Source organism: Mercenaria mercenaria, chromosome 11 (genome assembly GCF_021730395.1).
Source record: "Mercenaria mercenaria strain notata chromosome 11, MADL_Memer_1, whole genome shotgun sequence".
In the NCBI taxonomy this organism is placed as follows: Eukaryota; Metazoa; Mollusca; class Bivalvia; order Venerida; family Veneridae; genus Mercenaria; species Mercenaria mercenaria.
Genome location: NC_069371.1, coordinates 27284771 through 27304772, shown reverse-complemented (window position 1 = coordinate 27304772; position 20002 = coordinate 27284771). Strand labels below are relative to the sequence as shown.

At 36.6% G+C, this 20002-nt stretch overlaps 1 protein-coding gene across 7 annotated transcripts in view; it reads left to right on the top strand.

Annotated features, from left to right (window-relative positions):
* Nucleotides 1–1776: 1776 nt before the first annotated feature.
* The window catches only part of LOC123531715 (rho GTPase-activating protein 15-like), a 67725-nt gene continuing 49499 nt past the window's right edge, over nt 1777–20002 (top strand). For 4 of the 7 annotated variants that reach the window (XM_053518768.1, XM_053518767.1, XM_053518766.1 and 1 more), the window contains exons 1-4: nt 1777–1818; nt 9650–9871; nt 10218–10412; nt 11766–11849. In XM_053518768.1, the coding sequence (XP_053374743.1) occupies nt 1792–1818; nt 9650–9871; nt 10218–10412; nt 11766–11849 (528 nt within the window). In that variant the 5' untranslated portion in view covers nt 1777–1791. The remainder of the gene's footprint in view (nt 1819–9649; nt 9872–10217; nt 10413–11765; nt 11850–20002) is intronic. The other 3 variants (XM_053518772.1, XM_053518771.1, XM_053518769.1) reach the window with 1 other exon arrangement.

The window sequence follows — 20002 nt, the reverse complement described above, 5'->3', positions numbered from 1 at the left end:
CTGAAATCATTAGTCCTCCACCTCTGATTCATGTGGGGAAGTTGGCAGTTACTTGCGGAGAACAGGTTTGTACTGGTACAGAATCCAGGAACACTTGTTAGGTTAACTGCCCGCCGTTACATGACTGAAATACTGTTGAAAAACGGCGTTAAACCCAAAACAAACAAACAAACAAACAAAACATTTAGAGGCTTATGTAAATTACTTTAATTAAAGTTTCAGAAATGTAGATTGCCTTAGCACACAGTATTTACGGAAGGAAATTTTTAGATTGACGTCCGTAGATTGGGAGTGTGACTTTTTTGGTGATCGTCTGTTAAAAAACCCAATTAACAAAATTAAAGTATCAAAACAATAAACCCTATATGGAAATGAAATACATTTTACACCACCACACATCCTACCCAGACTGAGGTCCACCTCTCCCACATAAAATGATAACAATTTAGAGTTTAAAGTTCATTAACAGGATATATTTCTCACCTTCACTAAATGATTACAAGCAGTCAAGGCTATGTTTGTTTCGGACAATTACTGTTGCACACGGGCTTAGCACAAAACGGTTGTAACTTATATGAAATAAAGAAGGTGTTACAACTGTTTTGCATTAAGCCTGCGTTAAGCAGTGCTAATCCGATGATAGCCCGAGGTCACCTGTAACGGCCGATATTTATGACGAGTCACGTGTCATGCTGTGTATTGTCAAAAATTTTAACACTATTTGAAAAGGGCAATATAGTAATTTGATGAAAAGGGCGCTAATAAAAAGGCAGGGCACTAAGAAAAAGGGGCAGGGTGCCGCGTCCCGCTATTTAGTATTTAGGCCTGGCTGGAACACAGTGGATCTGTTAGTGTTTTACTGGCAGCATAGACCTACATCTCCATGTCATGATTGCTCACAAAACTTTATCCTTGACAAAGTCTGATGTCCTCTCAGATAAACCACAGGAGCCTGAAATCACCAAAACAAGACCCTTTTTTGCGGGGTCCTCTTTATATATAGACTTGTGGTTGCTTATGGATAGAATTTCAGGTTCCTGAGGATAAACTGCATGGACTGAAAAATTGACATTTATAACATTAAGTTAATGTGCATGGCAAATGATTTATAATAACTTAAAGAAAGATAGAATAGCTCAACTTAATTAACCAGTTCTAGGAACTAGCAAAGTCATTATTACCAAAAATCAAAAAAGTTTAGGGTTTTGTCACAATTGATAAAATTTATTTTTTGTCATGATTAATCGACAATCAGACCATATTTTGTACCGATTAGTCTACAAGGAAATTTTAGGAAGTCATCAAATGTTCTGTTTCACCACCTTGAGGCTAAACCTGTATCAGCTGATGTCTAATGGAAACATGGCCAGATGTATTTATACTTCTGTTTTAGCTCTTGAATTTAACGAGCAGCTATCCAGCTTGATTGTTGAAGGCTGGTTTCTCTCCATATATGATGTAGGGGGGCACCTAGGTTTTTCCTCCGCCATTGAAGCTGAATTTGGCCATATATAACCACACCCAACAAAACAATGGGAGAATGGTGGGGGATGAAGAGGGATGTATAGGGATATTCAAAGCTGTAGATGGCAACTTGAGTAAAATATTGAATTGACTAATATCAAGGTCAAAAGTTAAGCACTTAAGATTTGTATGTATAATACTAGCCTAACACTTATTTTCTGTTTCATTGTCCATTTTTTTGTGCATGACAAGGACTACTTTCATTGTTTAAATAAAGATGTGAGTGTAATTTTGATTCATTCAGGGAAGTTATCTTGGAATTAAGTGATGCATAGAGATATAGATACTGTAAAGGTTTATATTTTAAAGTTTTTATTTTATTGTCACAAATTAGGTGTTTTATTACAAGTAGGTATCAAAAATGGTATTTAAAGGATGCATTTGAGCCGTGGCATGAGAAAACCAACATAGTGGGTATGCGACCAGCATGGATCCAGACCAGCCTGCGCATCCGCGCAGTCTGGTCAGGCTCCATGCTGTTCGCTTTTAAAGCCTATTGGAATTGGAGAAACTATTAGCGAACAGCATGGATCCTGACCAGACTGCGCGGATGCGCAGGCTGGTCTGGATCCATGCTGGTCGCATACCCACTATGTTGGTTTTCTCATGCCACGGCTCATTTATTTTTTACTTTTTCTTCATCATGTTTCATGGTTAAATTTTTGTATGCTTGGGTTGAATTGCTCTTTTGATCAACATTTTCTGTAACAAGTTTTTTTTTCTTGATATCTTTTTTAATGTAAGAAAATACATACCTTTAATATTGTACATCATTCTAAAGAACCCCGGTCGTCTCATCTTTTACCTCACCTGAACCAAAGGTTCATAGTAAGCTATAAGTATAGGGGGATGATCCAGCTTACATTGTGAATCGTTCATTGCCTGTCATCCACAATTTACATACACATCTTCTCTGAAACTATTGGTCAGAATTACACAAAACTTGGTCTGTAGCATCCTGGCAAGGTCCACTGTCAATTTGTTTTTAAAATAAGGGCACTTAGCCACTTTATAGGGCTCTAGAGCTAAGAATAGAAAAAAAGCTTTAAACAGCTGGCCAGATTTTGAAATAATTTCACAGCAATGTTCCTTGGTGACCTGCCAAATTCCTTCAAATCGTTTTGTTTCATTAAAAATCATGGCCACCAGGCGGCGGGGCTGTTTTCACTGTATGTCAGTTATGGAAAACTTTGGAGATTTTCTCTACTGAAACCGCTGGTCTGATTTCAAAATTGTTTGTGAGGTTAACTTCTACCAAATCCTTCAAATCTTTCTGTTTTGCTAAAAAACATGATCACCAGGTCTGGAGGTATGACAAGTTTTCCCAGTACAGTTATATGGAAAGTTTTAAAAATGTTCTCCATTGATACAACTGGTCTGATTTCAAAATAAGTTGAAAGTGATGTTTTTGGGTGACCTTCAAAATTCCTTTATATATCTATCTGTATTATAAAAGAAAAAATGGCCACCAGGAGGCGGAGCTAGTTTGCCTTATATGGCTGTACGGTAAACTTTTAAAATCTCCTCCTCTGAACCTGTTGGCCTGATTTAAAATTAATTTACAAGCAATGCTTCTTGGGTGACCATCTTAGGGGTGTAACGATATGCTGGTTTCACGATACAATATGTATCGAGATACAGATGCAACGATACGGTACGTATCGTGATACACATTGAGTACTATAAGTAAGCATTCATGTGACAAAATGAAACAAAAATCCATGTTCCTACACTTGGAAAGTACTTGAAATTTTTCTTTAAAGTTAAAGAATTTGTTATAAATGATACATTTGTTTAGTTACTATCTTTAACACTGATTTTATGGAAGTTTTCATTCAATGTTTCTACTTTTCACTGTATCATTTCTGTATCATGAAACAGACCTATGATATAATACGCATATCGCCAGACTAATGTATCATGATACAGTAAACCTCACTTATAAGGAACTCGGATATAAGGAACACTCGGTTATAAGGAACAGTTTTCAATTCCCCGATCTAATTCCATCTTTATTCAATGTTAAAATCCTTGGTTATAGGGAACTCGGTTATAAGGGACACTCGGTTATCAGGAACACTTTTTCCTGTCCCAAAGTATGAAATTAAGTGGAAAACCCCTCGGTTATAGGGAACAGACATAAACAATAAAAATTATAAAAAAACCGAAAATAACGCTGATAATGTCAGAGTAATGTCGCGTGCGCTGAAACACAAATTATTTCATTTGTATAATCTTTAGTTTGTTAATTCATGGATACGATAAAAAGAAAATATATAATACCATCATTAACAATTAATAAATACTAGACGATTGTGTATTATGCTTCAGTCTTTAAAATATACTCATAGATAGCACACTATTTATTTAGTTGTATTCCTACATATGTAGATACTCACAAAAAGTAACCAAATAATACAACACGCTTAATTCTGCGTATTTAGACGCATACTTTATGAGAAAAGAACACTAGAAAATCCCAAACACGATTTCCCGTGACGCATATTTTTTTCCATACGCGTGCTTGCTCAATACACAATGGAAAACAGTTGCACCTGTCAACCAAAAGGCGGAGTTTACGATGACTGTTTGTGCTCCTGGCCAATTAGAGATGCACGTTTTCCAATAGATGCAAAGTCGATTAAGGTATTATTTTATGTTTATGTAATCTAATCAACACGAGACAAATCACAAAAAATTTGGTTTTTAAAACGCGGCGTACTTAGGAGTTTTGAATTCGCCACTAATCGCGATAATTTGATTAAATGATTATTGAAATTAGAATGTTGCTGGACAGTCACAGGACCTGATTGCGTTGATTTTCATAGACGTTTCCGAATTAATTAAACAATAATTGGTTCATTGTTTTCAAATGGATGCAGTACGAAATATATTCCCTTGGCTGGTATCATTTGGTCATTTTAAGTATTGAATTTCTTTGTGCAAGATAAATATATAGAAATGGACAGAGATACGCTACTTTCTCACATAAAGATTCATGGTCTGCCCGGAGTGTGAACATACAGCCCTTTTCAAACGTCAGTCATATAGTGGACGCTATACAAATTATGTTTGTTATACAAACCTCGGTTACAAGGAACTAGTTCGCTATATGGATATAAGGAACCTCAGTTATAAGTTTTTAGAGGTCCCAAGCTGTTCCTTATAAATGAGGTTTACTGTACAGTGAATTATGTCTCCCCCAGGAGACATATTGTTTTTGCCCTGTCCGTCCGTCCATCCGTCCATACGTCACACTTCATTTCCGAGCAATAACTGGAGAACCATTTGACCTAGAACCTTCAAACTTCATAGGGTTGTAGGGCTGATGGAGTAGACGACCCGCATTGTTTTTGGGGTCATTCCGTCAAAGGTCAAGGTCACAGGGGCCCGAACATTGAAAACCATTTCCGATCAATAACTAGAGAACCACTTGACCCAGAATGTTGAAACTTCATAGGATGATTGGTCATAAAGAGTAGATGACCCCTATTGTTTTTGGGGTCACTCCATCAAAGGTCAAGGTCACAGGGGCCTGAACATGGAAAACCATTTCCGATCAATAACTAGAGAACCACTTGACCCAGAATGTTGAAACTTCATAGGATGATTGTACATGCAGAGTAGATGACCCCTATCGGTTTTGGGGTCACTCCATTAAAGGTCAAGGTCACAGGGGCCCGAACATTGAAAACCATTTCCGGTCAGTAACTTGAGAACCACTTGACCCAGAATGTTGAAACTTCATAGGATGATTGGTCATGAAGAGTAGATGACCCCTATTGATTTTGGGGTCATTCTGTCAAAGGTCAAGGTCACAGGGGCCTGAACATGGAAAACCATTTCTGATCAATAACTAGAGAACCACTTGACCCAGAATGTTGAAACGTCATAGGATAATTGTACATGCAAAGTAGATGACCCCTATCGATTTTGGGTCACTCCATTAAAGGTCAAGGTCACAGGGGCCTGAACATTGAAAACCATTTCCGGTCAGTAACTTGAGAACCACTTGACCCAGAATGTTGAAACTTCATAGGATGATTGGTCATGAAGAGTAGATGACCCCTATTGATTTTGGGGTCACTCTGTCAAAGGTCAAGGTCACAGGGGCCTGAACATTGAAAACCATTTCCGATCAATAACTAGAGAACCACTTGACCCAGAATGTTGAAACTTCATAGGATGATTGATCATGAAGAGTAGATGACCCATATTGATTTTGGGGTCACTCTGTCAAAGGTCAAGGTCACAGGGGCCTGAACATTGAAAACCATTTCCGATCAATAACTAGAGAACCACCTGACCCAGAATGTTGAATCTTCATAGGATGATTGGTCATAAAGAGTAGATGACCCCTATTGATTTTGGGGTCACTCATCAAAGGTCAAGGTCACAGGGGCCTGAACATGGAAAACCATTTCCAATCAATAACTAGAGAACCATTTGACCCAGAATATTGAAACTTCATAGGATGATTGGACATGCAGGGTAGATGACCCCTATTTATTTTGAGGTCACTTGATCAAAGGTCAAGGTCACAGAAGCCTCAACAGTGACTTAAGAACCACTAGGCAAAGAGTGTTGAAATTCAGCGGGATGATTGGACATGCCAAATAGATGATCCCTATTGCAGCCAACGATCAGTGTCTCTTTGACTTTCGCTCCTGACCCCTATTGACTTCTTGCCTATAGGACTTTGCATTGGGGGAGACATGCGCTTTTTTACAAAAGCATTTTCTAGTTTCGATATATTGTTATACGGATACAAGGAACCTCAGTTATAAGTTTTTAGAAGTCCCAAGCTGTTCCTTATAAACGAGGTTTACTTTACAGTGAATTTCGATATATTGTTAATCCTTAGACCATCTACCAAATTCATTCAAATCATTTTTTTTTTTTTCATTACAAAACCAGGGGTCTATAAAGCTTTATGGAAAACTAAAAATCCTCCTCTGAAAACACTAGTATTTAAGATATTTTAAAAATAAAAAAGATCTCACTATCACACTTGGATACCTTTAGAATGTTGAATAAGTTTGGTTTGGATGTTGCAAAATTTGTGAATTGTTGTCAGGGTTGTTGGGTTTAATATTACACCGACACAATGATAGGTCATATGGCGACTTCCAGCTTTTGATGGTGGAGGAAGACCCCAGTTGCCCCTATGTGTGTTATTTCATCACATGTGGACATTTGAGTAGATCCATCATCACCTTCTGTAAGCCAGCTGGATGGCTTCATCACATGAAGAATTCAAAGCCGGAGCGAGGCTCAAGGGAGCAAATGATTTTAAGTCAGCTACCATAACCACTTGGCCACAGAGGCCCCACAAAATTCGTGAAAAATTCTGGTATGAATTTTGTGGATCACACAGTAGATAAGAATAAGTTTTTAAGATTATATATTAAATTGAAACTTATAATGCAACCTCAGTATTTTTGTCAATATCTGTAAATGGTATTTTTAGCCAATAATTATATGAAATTTCTCGTAAATGTGTAAATGACTCACTAATATTTCAACAAAATTGAATAATGTTAAGGAAAAAAATACAGATAATTGTCTAGAATTTATGTGGATTTTGTTATAGGGAAGACAGTTCATGACAAAAACATTTTGTTATATCTTACTAAGGCTTAGTTTGAATTGGTATTTGACCATATAAGTGAAGATTCAATATCTACACCAGTCCTCTGCTTCCTTACGAATGATATTTGCTTGCCACATAAAAGCAAAACACTCATTTTGTATTTTTTCTGACTTTTTGAAAATGTGTACAGTAAAGGTTGAAAACTGGAAAGATATATTTTCACAATTCGATTTTGTTGAAATGTTCATAATTTGTGTTTTAAACAACATTTATTCTGTCTAAAGGTCTATAGAGTTTCATAATTCTACCATATATATTATCAAAGATACTGCCGAAAATGTTAAAGGGACATTAGATGTTTCTGTTTGTGTATAACATTATTACATAAATTCTTAGAGTAAAAGAAACACAATGAAGAAATTGGTAATGACGTACCGGTATAAAGCATTTAACATTCATTTTATTTTAAAGTCAAAGGTCTTTTTTATGGTAGCACAGCACCACTTCTTTCAGTTTATTTAATTTGAATAATTCTAAGATATTTTTCATATTGATGGATGCGTATTGGATTTATTCTTTTGTTTCAGTAGTTGTAAGGCATGTAAAAATTCCCAACATTGCAATTTTTGCACAATTAACCCTTATCATGCTGGACACGACTGATTCTGCCATTGCAACCAGTGTAGATCGTGATCAGCCTGCACATCCATGCAGTCTGATCATGATCTGCACTGTTCACCATTCAGTCAGTATCTTTTTGGTAAGCACCCCTTTTAACAGTTAATGGTACTGTCCAAGTTGAAAGATGGACAAGTTCATTATAGGAATTTAGCAGGGTAAGGATTAAGCTGTTTACATTTTGTACTTGTAAAATTTTACATATGGAGCAGTAGCTGTTTGTCAATTTTCAGCTATGCATATTAAGGGTTTTCTACATATACATGACTTACAAGTACTCACAACCAGCATAATATGTAGAAAAGTATTTGTACAATTATGTATTTTCTAAGCTGATTACTGTAAGGTTTTATAACAATGATACTAACAAGTGCTTTCAACTTCCATTTCCTGTCAGAGTGTTAATTTGATATGTTAATATGCTATTAAGCAGACTTTCTTTGCTAAAATAGCTGATTTTTGTGCCTCCTGTTTGGAGAACCGGGGATACATTGCTTTGCATCTGTTAGTTGCATCAGTTGGTATTTCAGTCTGTCCGTCTGTTGGTAGAGAAAACAGTTTCCGCCAAATAACTTGAGAACCGCACTGAACCCAGAACATTCAACTTAGGTAGCATGATTGGGCTTATGAAGTAGATAAACCCTTTTGTTTTTAGGATCAGTAAGTCAAAGGTCAAGGTCACAGGGGCATGAACCTTGAAAGCAGTTTCGGCTCAATAACTTGAGAATCACTTGACCCAGAACCTTCAAACTTGAACCTTCAAGCTCGATAGCATGATTGAACTTGAACCTTCAAGCTCGATAGCATGATTGAGCTTAACCTTTACCCTGCTAAATTTCTAAAATGAACTAGTCTATCATTCAATTTGGGCAGTACCATTTATTATTCGAAGGGATGTTTACTAAACATTTACTGACTGAATAGCAAGCAGTGCAGACCAAGATGGTCAAAGATCAAGGTTACATGGGCCTGAACCTTGAAAATTGTTCCTGCTCAATAACTTGAGAACCACTATATTCAGACTTGATAGGAAGATTGGGCTGATGAATTTGGGGTTAGTAAGTCAAAGGTCAAGGTAATAGTGATCACAGGACTGAAAATTGGACAAGCCATCATGGGAGCATACATGTTTTACAAGCAACTCTTGTTTAAATTAAAATGTACAGGTTTCAGCATTGTAAATTTTATAAAAAAAAAAAAAAAAGTGATTTCAAACTCAGAATTTTTAGCAAATGTGGGTACTGGCCCCGTGATCATATAATGAGCTCAGAATGCTACTTTGCCATTGGTCAATTTCAAAAATATGCACAGAAACAGCCAATCAGATTCTAGAGTTTAGAGACTGGTCGCCAGACTTGGGTATATAACCTTGGACTGGTCTCCAGACTTGGGTATATAACCTTGGACTGGTCTCCAGACTTGGGTATATAACCTTGGACTGGTCTCCAGACTTGGGTATATAATCTTGGACTGGTCTCCAGACTTGGGTATGTAACCTTGGACCTTATGTTTCTCATATTGCCTTAACTTTCATGACCTTCTCCTTAAGGAAATACTGTGAAATCATTAATATTCCTGGGGGACTAATTTTCGTGGATTATGTGGCTTAGTCAATCCGCGAAGTTTAATCCCAAGGAACAAGTAAATTTCCCATCCATTTTATGTTCAAAAGTTGAAATCCATGAATTCATATCCCCACGAAATTGCCGTTTTGACTAAAACCACGAAATTTCATGCCCACAAAATTAAATGATTTTACAGTAATATTTTCCTAGCAACACCATATCCTGGTGTTCAAAAATGATTGTGCAATATGATTAGCAGAATATTCATATATTTGTGTTCTATTTTTAGACTCCGGAAGTGGAGAGTGAGTATGCCAATCTACAACAGTTGGATATATCAGAGCCAAACACTCCAGACATAGAACATAGTGAGTTTCAGAAGACCCTGCAGGATACCTGGGATGTATATCGTGACCCGACCACTAACAGGCTCTTCTATGTGAATAAAAACAGCCATGAAACTCAGTGGAAACCTCCAAGGGGACAGTTCCATGATGAACTCCATAAAAAGGTATAGTTTCTGAAATGTGTCCACATATTTAATTTATGTGCGAGTGGCCATGTTAAAGGTGACTAACTTGAAAAATGTTTTTTTGTGTGTGTGTGTGTTTAGAAGTGATGAGTTAAAAATAATTAAAAATAAATGATGTCATAATTATTAGTACGTGACTAGACCTTTAAGAGTTATCCTGGGTAGATCCTTAAAATATGGGATGGGTTTTGGGGGTGTTTGAGTTTTGATTTGCTGTATTATTGCTGTATTATTGATTGTGAAATATTTCTTAAATCTGGTCCTCAAGTAATATAATGCTAAAATATAGGTTGTTTGCTTTTTTGTATAAATCTATGATAAACAGAGGAGCAGGTCATCTGGTGAGTACGAGGAAGTTACTTTACCAGCATTGATCACCAGCCGAGGTAATCGTAAAAGTCGCTCTGTTGACTATGGCAAACCTCGTATAGTCCTTGAAACCAATGTGCCGGAAGGTTGGACGTTCAATGTGAAAGATACTGGGGAAGATGTGTTTGTAAACAATGAAACTCAACAAGAGGTTTGAACTAGAAATGTATAGACTTGTTGTAGCATGCAGGCATTTCTTAGACCATGAAAGGTCTACTTGTTACGTGTATAGCCATTTCTAGATGTATGTCTTCGAAAAATTTCTGTATGGCTAAATTTGTACAAATGCAAAAGGAATGTTATAGAAAATACATGTATAAAAGTGTTCATATGCAACTGTTATAAACTGTAATGTATTACATATATACCAACAATGTCTTTGTTGCTGTGATGTTTTAGAAGTTAAGCATATATTATAAGAGTATATAGTAAGTTTCTGGTTATAAAACCTTTTGATTGGAAGTGCCTCAGTGTGTTGAATTCCAGCTGAGAAGTTCTGCAGTGTCAGAAAATGTGTGTGAGCATTGACAAAAAAGATTTCTTTGGACCAGATATGATTTTAAGAATAAACTTGCTCGCCCTAAAACATTAATTGGGACCCTTAGGGGCTATCAGAAAACTTTAACCTTCATCAGAATGCTAAGATAACCATACTTTGAAACACATGAGGTCAGCAAGCCAAATCTTTTTTCTGACTAGATAATCTGTTCTGTGTTGTTTTTTTTTCAATCACTCTAAATAAATTTCTTCCTGTATAAATTTGAAAAGGTAAGGTATTACAAAACACAAGGTCTGAATACAGACAAGACCTGGTAAGTGACAGAGGTTCTGTATGGGGACTGTTAGCTGGTATAGACTTTCACAGTTGGAATTTGTTGTGGTTTAATGTTATTGATATTCTTTTATATTGTTTGATCTCAGTCTTTGAATACTTTGTTCTGTCCCCTTAGCTATGCTGCTCATTATCGAAATAAACTATAGACACACTTATATTTTTGTAAATTTGTATACTTATAAATATTATTAATTGCATGTGGGTACATGTAAATATTTCTTAAGTAGATCACTTATGATTTGTCAATCATGTAATAAGATTGAATTATTTTTCATTTTTCGTGAAAACATTGGTCTTATAATAAATTTTTTAATTTGGTTGTGTGGTTATATTACATTTAGGTGTCTTATTATAGTAATTTATTACATGTATAGAAATATTGTTGATATATTTTAAGTACTTACTGATTCAAATAATGGTATTAATGCTTGATTCATCCTTAAAGTATTAGGCCACACCAAATTGAAATGTTTTTCATCACATTTAAAAAAAAAAAAATGAATCTGCAAAAAAAGTAAATTTGTTTTCGTTTATTATATGTATATATATAGAGAGAGATAGATCTCATGGTTTGATTCCATGCACTTTATTGATCTGTTTAAGGTACACAGCATTCTTTCTGTTAAGTGTTCATGAAATCATGTAAACACGTATAATCTGTTTTTGCAGTGGTATCGAGCTCATGATACATATGGGCGGAGCTATTATTACAGACAGTCTAGGGATATGGTTCATACTGTATGGCATCTGCCGGTTTGTATTTAACTTGTTGTTCATCTATGGTGTATTGCATCTCTTGTAATCGTTCTTGAAGACATGTCTCTTCTGACAGACTGTTCTGTTATATGTTGCCATGAGGATAAATTTTTCCTGGGTATGGTAAAAATTGTTCCATTTGTTGCATGTGTTTTGGTATCTTTGTCATCTCAGTAACAAAGGGTTTCTGAATTCGAAGCTGTTCTTACTAAACCAGTCTGAACTTTCAGTTGTAGGTTAATGGGAAGGAAGAGTTCTTAAAATGATATAACTAGACATTCACTGAACAAGTCTACATGTACCATCTCTGTTTGTGATTGGTCATCTTTACTACAATTACTGGACTTCTTCAGTGGTAGATAAGTGGTTGCATGCTAAATCACTCTTGTTCTGGCTATTTTAAAGTCAGATATGGAAATGTGTCATAATAAATTGAGCCGTGCCATGGGAAAACCAACATAGTGGGTGTGCGACCAGCATGGATCCAGACCAGCCTGCGCATCCGCACAGTCTGGTCAGGCTCCATGCTGTTCGATTTTAAAGCCTATTGGAATTGGAGAAACTGTTAGCGAAGAGCATGGATCCTGACCAGACTGCGCAGATGCGCAGGCTGGTCTGGATCCATGCTGGTCGCAAAGCCACTATGTTGGTTTTCCCACGACGCGGCTCAATTGTCTTTGCAGGTATTCTAGGATAATGTTACAAATCGTTGTTGATGGAGGGAAAATTTAACCTTTTATTCCACATAAAAGTAAATAGTAACAATTTCTTTAATTTATCTACCACTCCCTGTATTGTCATGGAAGCTGATTACAAGCTTGAAGCCAGGATAACTAGCCTCAGGAATAGGGAGGGTATTTTTGCACAAGTTTGACTGTATAATTAACAGTCAATACTACTTTTCAATTGAAATTAGACTACACTTTTCCATTTAGATTCGGACTACACATCTGTATTTTGTCTGATAAATATTGTTTCATTAACATAGGGAGGGGTATTGTTACACAAGTTTGTCTATACAATTAACATTAACTTTGGTACTATATTTCTGTCTGATTTATACTGGACCACTGTAGATTCTGCAGTATTTTCAATGGTTTTATTTTCATAAATATTCATGATTCATTCAACTTATGAATTTTTTATTGGTGCGACGTTAAACCCAACAAAAACAAAACAAAACAAACTTGTGAATTTTAAATATTCATGAATATAAATCTGCATCTTGTTCTTAAACACTCACATTTTGAATATTGCTGCTTACTATGAAAATCACAAAAAAAAATCAACACAAACGTTACCTATTTTACTGTACAGATCTAAATCTCATCTTAGACCACGATAATCCGTAAATAGCCAATCGCAAAGCAGACTTGTACCCGTCTATATTTCATATACAACAGTAGCGTTGTATATATATATCGGGGAAACTTGGGCAAAAAACGCGTGAATTTCGTGTCAATTTACCATCTAACAATACAGGCTAAAGCCGGAGTTAAATGACCTTGCAATATTCTCACCAGTTATAAATGGAATAAAAAAAAATATGACTGACTATATTAATATCGTAAAAATGACCCCATGTTATTGGATATCAATAAAATTGAATTACAATAAACTACATATTTGTAGTGTAGAACCAACTGGGTAAAAACGTAATTTACACATTCACTGAAACGTTTCCAACAGTTGTAACTTTTTATGTTCACTTGTTATAAAATAGACATGTCAGCACGATCCTTACATTTACAAACAACTGGATCCAGTTGTTCGAAACTTTAACAGTCGATTAACTTTATCAGTAGATTTCGACAATTTAGAAAACTTAGAAAATCAAATGTACTTGTTAAGGATTATAATAAACACTAAATCATCTTTACAGTAAAATTAAAACATCATACTAGTGTTTCCCACCCACCAAGACTAGTATCTTGAATAGAAATTTAACAGGCGGTTAGTTTAACAGCTTAATGCAGTGGTCATGGGTTCGAGCATCATTGGTGTCACGACCATGACTTCTCATATGACCCCAGTACTGGTTTTCATAGGAAACGGACTCGAGAGTGGTTACAATAAGCTTAAAGCTTTCATCAAAATCAAGCTAAAACAAATTAGATAAACTAAACTAAACTAAACTAAACTAAATTACAGCCCGTTAAAGTTTCGAACAACTTGGCCCAGTTAGAAAGTAGAACAACTACATCTTTCTTATACGAAGGGCACGATATAGTAAAAGGCGTTCGTAGTCCTACGAGCATCTACGCACTAACTATAACCTGATAAACAAAATAAATAAATAAACAAAAATAACTAAATAACTATCTAACTAACTAACTAACTAACTAAATAAATAAATAGATAGATAGATAAACACCGTCACTGGTTCCTGTTTAAATAAGAACACAAAAGAATATAACCCTAATTATTTTGTCACTTTACACCGATTGTTGAAAAGTGATTTCTAATAAAATCTGATAATTTGTATGTGATTATGTATATTACCAGTAAGCACTAGTCCATACTTAAAATGCCAGATTACTTCAAATAACAATATTTTTTTATCCATCATGTTTACCTCCGATTTGCTGTCAGCCTTTTTTTGTAGTTTCGGAACCTGGCTATCTTCTTGAATCAACGTATCTGTCATCGTGTTTCGCCAAAATGCAAACCCCTCACAAAAACTAGTTGTTCAGCATGCAGTTCAATTTTGAGTATTTTTGAGAAATCCATATTTAACTGTATAGCATTTGTAATGGCAAATGACTCAAAGTGTTTATGAACATTAAATCTTAGTAAATCCGGTATTTGAGTAAAACTGAATTTATACAAATAACCTGCATTCTTTCATATGCCCTACTGACAAATAAGCGCTAACGGTACAAAGATAATATCACTCTTATAAAAACACGTTAATCCTAATTTCTATAGAACGCGTGGGAGAGCTTTCAATAATTGCAGTTTTTATGTCACGTGGTCTAAGTCGGATAGACAACTCGTGCCGTTGTCTAAGGGATATATACAACGAGCAAAGCGAGTTGTATATATCCCGTAGACAACGGCACGAGTTGTCTATCCTATACTTAACTGTTACTAGAGATAGCTGAAAACAGTGTCACATAATTCAACACATGATAATATGGATGATTCATGTATTTGTGATTTCGTATGATTATGTTAATTTTATTTCGCAGATATATAAGGGTGGCATTTATGTGGTCTGTATTGTTTTGGAAAAAGTATACTCGTCCGGTATTTCTGTTTCGGGAAGAGATGTTGTTTAATTATGCGTTAGAAGGAAGACAATCAAATTATACTCTTATGTGGTAGTTGTCCAGTTAACTCCCTTGCCAGTCAAGTTTTGTTTAAGCAGTACTTTAGTATTTTGGTACAGTTTTCAGTTTAAATATTGACCAGAAAGTGAACCACTTAATGCTGACCAAGGAAACTAAATTATAAAGAAAATAGTTACTTTGTAAGACAAAAACATAGGGCTTTTCCAGTAACTGCTTAAAATGCCTTGTACTGTAAAGTTGCCAAACTGTTAAGGTGCCCAACTCCTACCACAGTTTGTTAAGGTTCAAATGAAAGTTTTGTCGGGTATAAACTGGAGTATCTAAGTCAAAAACTATGTCACTAGGTCAGATCAATGAAAAACTTGGTAAATGATCGACCTGATTTACATAAAACATGGTCAAAATGTTTTTTCTCTATGAAGTCTGGACCAAATTAGACACTAAGTTATCTGGGAGAAGAACGAAATCAAGTGAGGGATACAAGGCATTCAGGACCCTCTTGTTATGTCTCCCACCCATTGGGGGGGGGACGTATTGTTTTTGCCCTGTCCGTCCGTCACACTTCATTTCCAATCAATAACTGGAGAACCATTTTGACCTAGAACCTTCAAACTTCATAGGTTGACAGGGCTAGACAATCCCTATTGTTTTTGGGGTCACTCCATCAAAGGTCAAGGTCACAGGGGCTTGAAGATGGAAAACCATTTCCGATTAATAACTTGAGAACCACTTGACTCAGAATGTTGAAACTTCAAAGGGTGATTGGTCATGCAGACCCCTATTGATTTTGGAGTCATCTGTTAAAGGCAGGGATCACTTTTAGCTGCGATTTTATGATATTCTCGCGCTGTTTTGGTGAAAATTGCATAAATTTTTCGCATCTGCACGCCCGTGGATCTTTTGCCAAAATTGTGATTTTATGCTGCAATGCAGACTTGCCATTGCTGATCTTATGACGTTTATTAGGCGCTTGAATTTCTCTTTTATCTCCATAGAGCGTCCGGTGATAATGATTGCCAGGCAAAAATCACCCGTTTTCGCAGAGTGTCAAAATGCCTCCGTAGAAGAAATTGAAGGCCAAACTTCGCTTCAATACGCTTGGACGAGTAGCGTTGAGAATAACAACAAGGTGGAGAAATCCCTGGTGAAGTCCCTTCATGAAAAAAAACGCTGAATGCCCGACAAAATGTTCGTAATTGAGGGCGAGGGTAGAGTCATTATGAGTTTGACTTCAAAGCTGTTCTGGCCTAATGGAAGTGTATCAGATCCAGAAAGATTAAGATATAACTGAACTTCCACTTGGACAGAGCAGCTTTGAAATAAAAGCTAAAATTTAATTCCTTACTGAAAGGAAAAAAGCATGTGGACCCTGCATTCAGCTCACAGAATTTTGAGTTATATTAAAAGTGTCTCTTAAAGGAACTGTTTAGTGTATTTACAAAGATAATTTTTTTCAGTGTAATAAAGGCTGTCTGCTGGTGTAAAATCTCATTATAAAAAGAAAAAATCCCATTCATTTTGTCAAAATCTCATTGATTTAAGGAAAGTGGGAATTAATTTCATAAAGGTATCTGCCAAAAATGATCCCTGTAAAGGTCAAGGTCACAGGGACCTGAACATGGAAAACCATTTCCAGTCAATAACTTGAGAACCACTTGACCCAGAATGTTGTAACTCCATAGGATGATTGAACATGCAGAGTAGATGACCCCTATTTATTTTGGGTCACTCTGTTAAAGGTCAAGGGGACAGAACATGGAAATCCGTTTCCAGTCAATAACTCGAGAATCACTTGACCTAGAACCTTCAAACTTCATAGGGTGATAGGACTTACAGAGTAGATGACCCCTATTGTTTTTGGGGTCACTCCATCAAGGGTCAAGGTCAGAGGGGGCTAAACATAGAAAAGTCTTTTCAAGTTGTAAATTTAGAACCACTTGACCCAGAATGTTGAAACTTAATAGGATGGTTGGACATGCAGTATAGGTGACCCCTACTGATTTTGGAGTCACTCAAGCCAGCCAACCATCAGTGTCTGACTTTCGATCATGTCCCCTATTGACTTCTTGCCTATACAACTATGCATTGGGGGGAGACATGCGCTTTTCTACAAAAGCATCTTCTAGCTTAGTTAGATCTTCATGTTAATTTGATTTAATAACACTCTATCTCTGTTATTACTGAATATATTTAATTTAAACTGAAAGTTGTTGTCATTTATCAACATCAATTTCACTTAACACAAGTTCCATAATTTCAGCTCAAATATCTAATGAATAATTCTCCCTAGCCTTGCTCCCTGACTGCATGGCTATTTTTATACCCCCGAAGGTGGGCATATTAAAATCGCACTGTCTGTCCGTGCATGATGAGTCTGTGTAAATTCTTGTCCGGTCTGCAACTCTGCCATCCATAAAGGGATTTTAAAATAACTTGGCATAAATGTTCACCATAGAACCAGATCCCTAGCTCCAAGGTCAAGATCACACTCAGAAGTCAAAGGTTAACATGGTCTGTTTCGTGTCCGGTCCCATGAAGGGATTTTGAAATAACTTGGCATAAATGTTTATCATAATGAGACGATGTGTCATGCGCAAGACCCAGACCCAGACCCCTTACTCCAAGGTCAAGGTCACACTCAGAAGTCAAAGGTTAACAGGCTCTGTTTCGTGTCCGCTTCATAACTCAGCCATTCATCAAGGGATTTTGGAATTACTTGGTATAAGTATGCCTCATAATGAGAGGATATATCCTGCGCAAGATCCAGACCGCTAGCTCTAAGGTCAATGTCACACTTAGAGGTTAAAGGTTAACATGGTCTGTTTCTTGTCCAGTCCATAACTCTGTCATCAATGAAGGATTTCAAAATTACTTGGCATAAATGTTCCCTGTAATGAGATGGCATGTCATGCGCAAGACCCAGACCCCTAGCTCCAAGGTCAAGGTCACACTTAGAAGTCAAAGGTTAACATGGTCTGTTTCTTGTCTGGTCCATTACTCTGCCATCAAGGGATTTTAACATTACTTGGCATGTTAACCATATTGAGAAGGTGTGTCGAGACCCGGGTCTCTCAGATCAAGGTCAAGGTCACAAAATGATTTATACCCAAACTATTCTGGTATATTTTGCGCAGACAACTGTAGCATTCTTGAGCTCGCTTCGGTGGCATTTATAGTCACTAATAGTGACAGCTCTTGTTTTAAATGCTGCAAAACATTTAATAAGTAAATTTTAAGCCTCTAAAATAGCACATTTTATCTGATGGCTAAACCATACACCTATGTTGGGAGCCAGGGGCAATAAAAATGTCAATACAGAAACCACCTGCTGAGTTACTTCCACTGTTAATGAAGAAAATTGAGAAATATGACAGAACAAACATAGGGATGGGAGTAAGTCTAAATTCTCCCTTTTACTTTGATGTTCAAGTTTTAATGCACTTTCACTGTCTTAGTTATTTCTAAAATGGATTTTATTCAAACTTGAAGTGTTTGTTTCACATCCTCATCTCTGTCATGTGACACAAGGTGCATTACGAAATATTCCATGAATTATTTCTGGTTTAGTTTTGATGGACTGATTCATCCACATGGGTTTGGCTTTTAATCATGTGTTAGCAATAGTTTTCTTAGATATGCTGTATTTCAGTATCAAATATCTGAATAGTCTAGCATGCTGTCTTCTCTGACAGCTCTTCTAATATCAACAAGTACAGTTCTGCTAAAGGGAGGTAATTATACATTGCTTTATTTAAGAATAGTAGGAGATGCTTCCCTTATATATAGTGGCACAGTTTACCACTAAGGTGGCAGGGGAGTGCAGATTTGCGAATTCCACATTGACGTGTGGGTACCAGTGTTGAAATATCCATAGAAATCTCGTATTTGCTTATTTTTCTTTGAAACTACTATGGACTATTGCAGATACTATAGACTACATAAAGACGACTCTCCGGTCCTATGCACCTGTCGCTTTCCATGCCAGATGTAGTGAAAATTGGCCAAATCACCCAAATTTTATAGACCAAAATTAGCCTAACCGGGCCTCTATTTGAACTCTGCCATTCATCCATTTTGTATTTTTAAATCCAATTTCGTAGCATATATGTATACCACTTTATTTCTCTAATTTTCACTTGAAAAAAAGTGGATGGATGACAGCCGAGCGTCTGGCCGACTTTTTGTTCTGATGTTTATGTTTTAGCCTCAACCGGAAGTACGGAGCTAGGAATTTTAAAACACCCGCCATGTAGAATCATTAACCGTTCCTCATTCCCCAGATATATTAAAGAATTAATAATGATAAATAACCAGTAAGATAGATATGCCTTTATATCTACCCTGTCCTGTTTATACAGACAATCGACCGGGGCCAAACTACGAAACCGCTCCCCTGCCACCTAAGGACCTGATGTTGGAAACATCATTGTTTTCATTTAGCTGTCTATAACTTCTTCATGACTCTGTTTAAAGGTTTAGGAGTTTACCATCGAAACACAGAAATATTTGACAGATGAACAACTTCTTTACCAACAATCTACCTATCCATTACATGTTCTGCCATGCTGTCTAGTGTGACTTGATACTAAAAATATTTTCAAAAAGGTGTCCCCCTTAGGGTGTCAGTGGCGCAATGGTTAGCAGGTTGGACTACAACGTCAGCGGTCCGGGTTTGATTCCTGGTCGCGGCTGATATCCCGACTAGTGTTCAGTGCTGGGTGATTTACATAAATTGGTACTGTTTCCAGCAGTATCGGCCTAGACTGGATGCTGGGGAGGTAAATATGAAGTCTGCCGTGGACTCGGCTGGAAATAAGTTGTTCCATCCATTCCAGGTGGGGACTTCGTCGACTACCC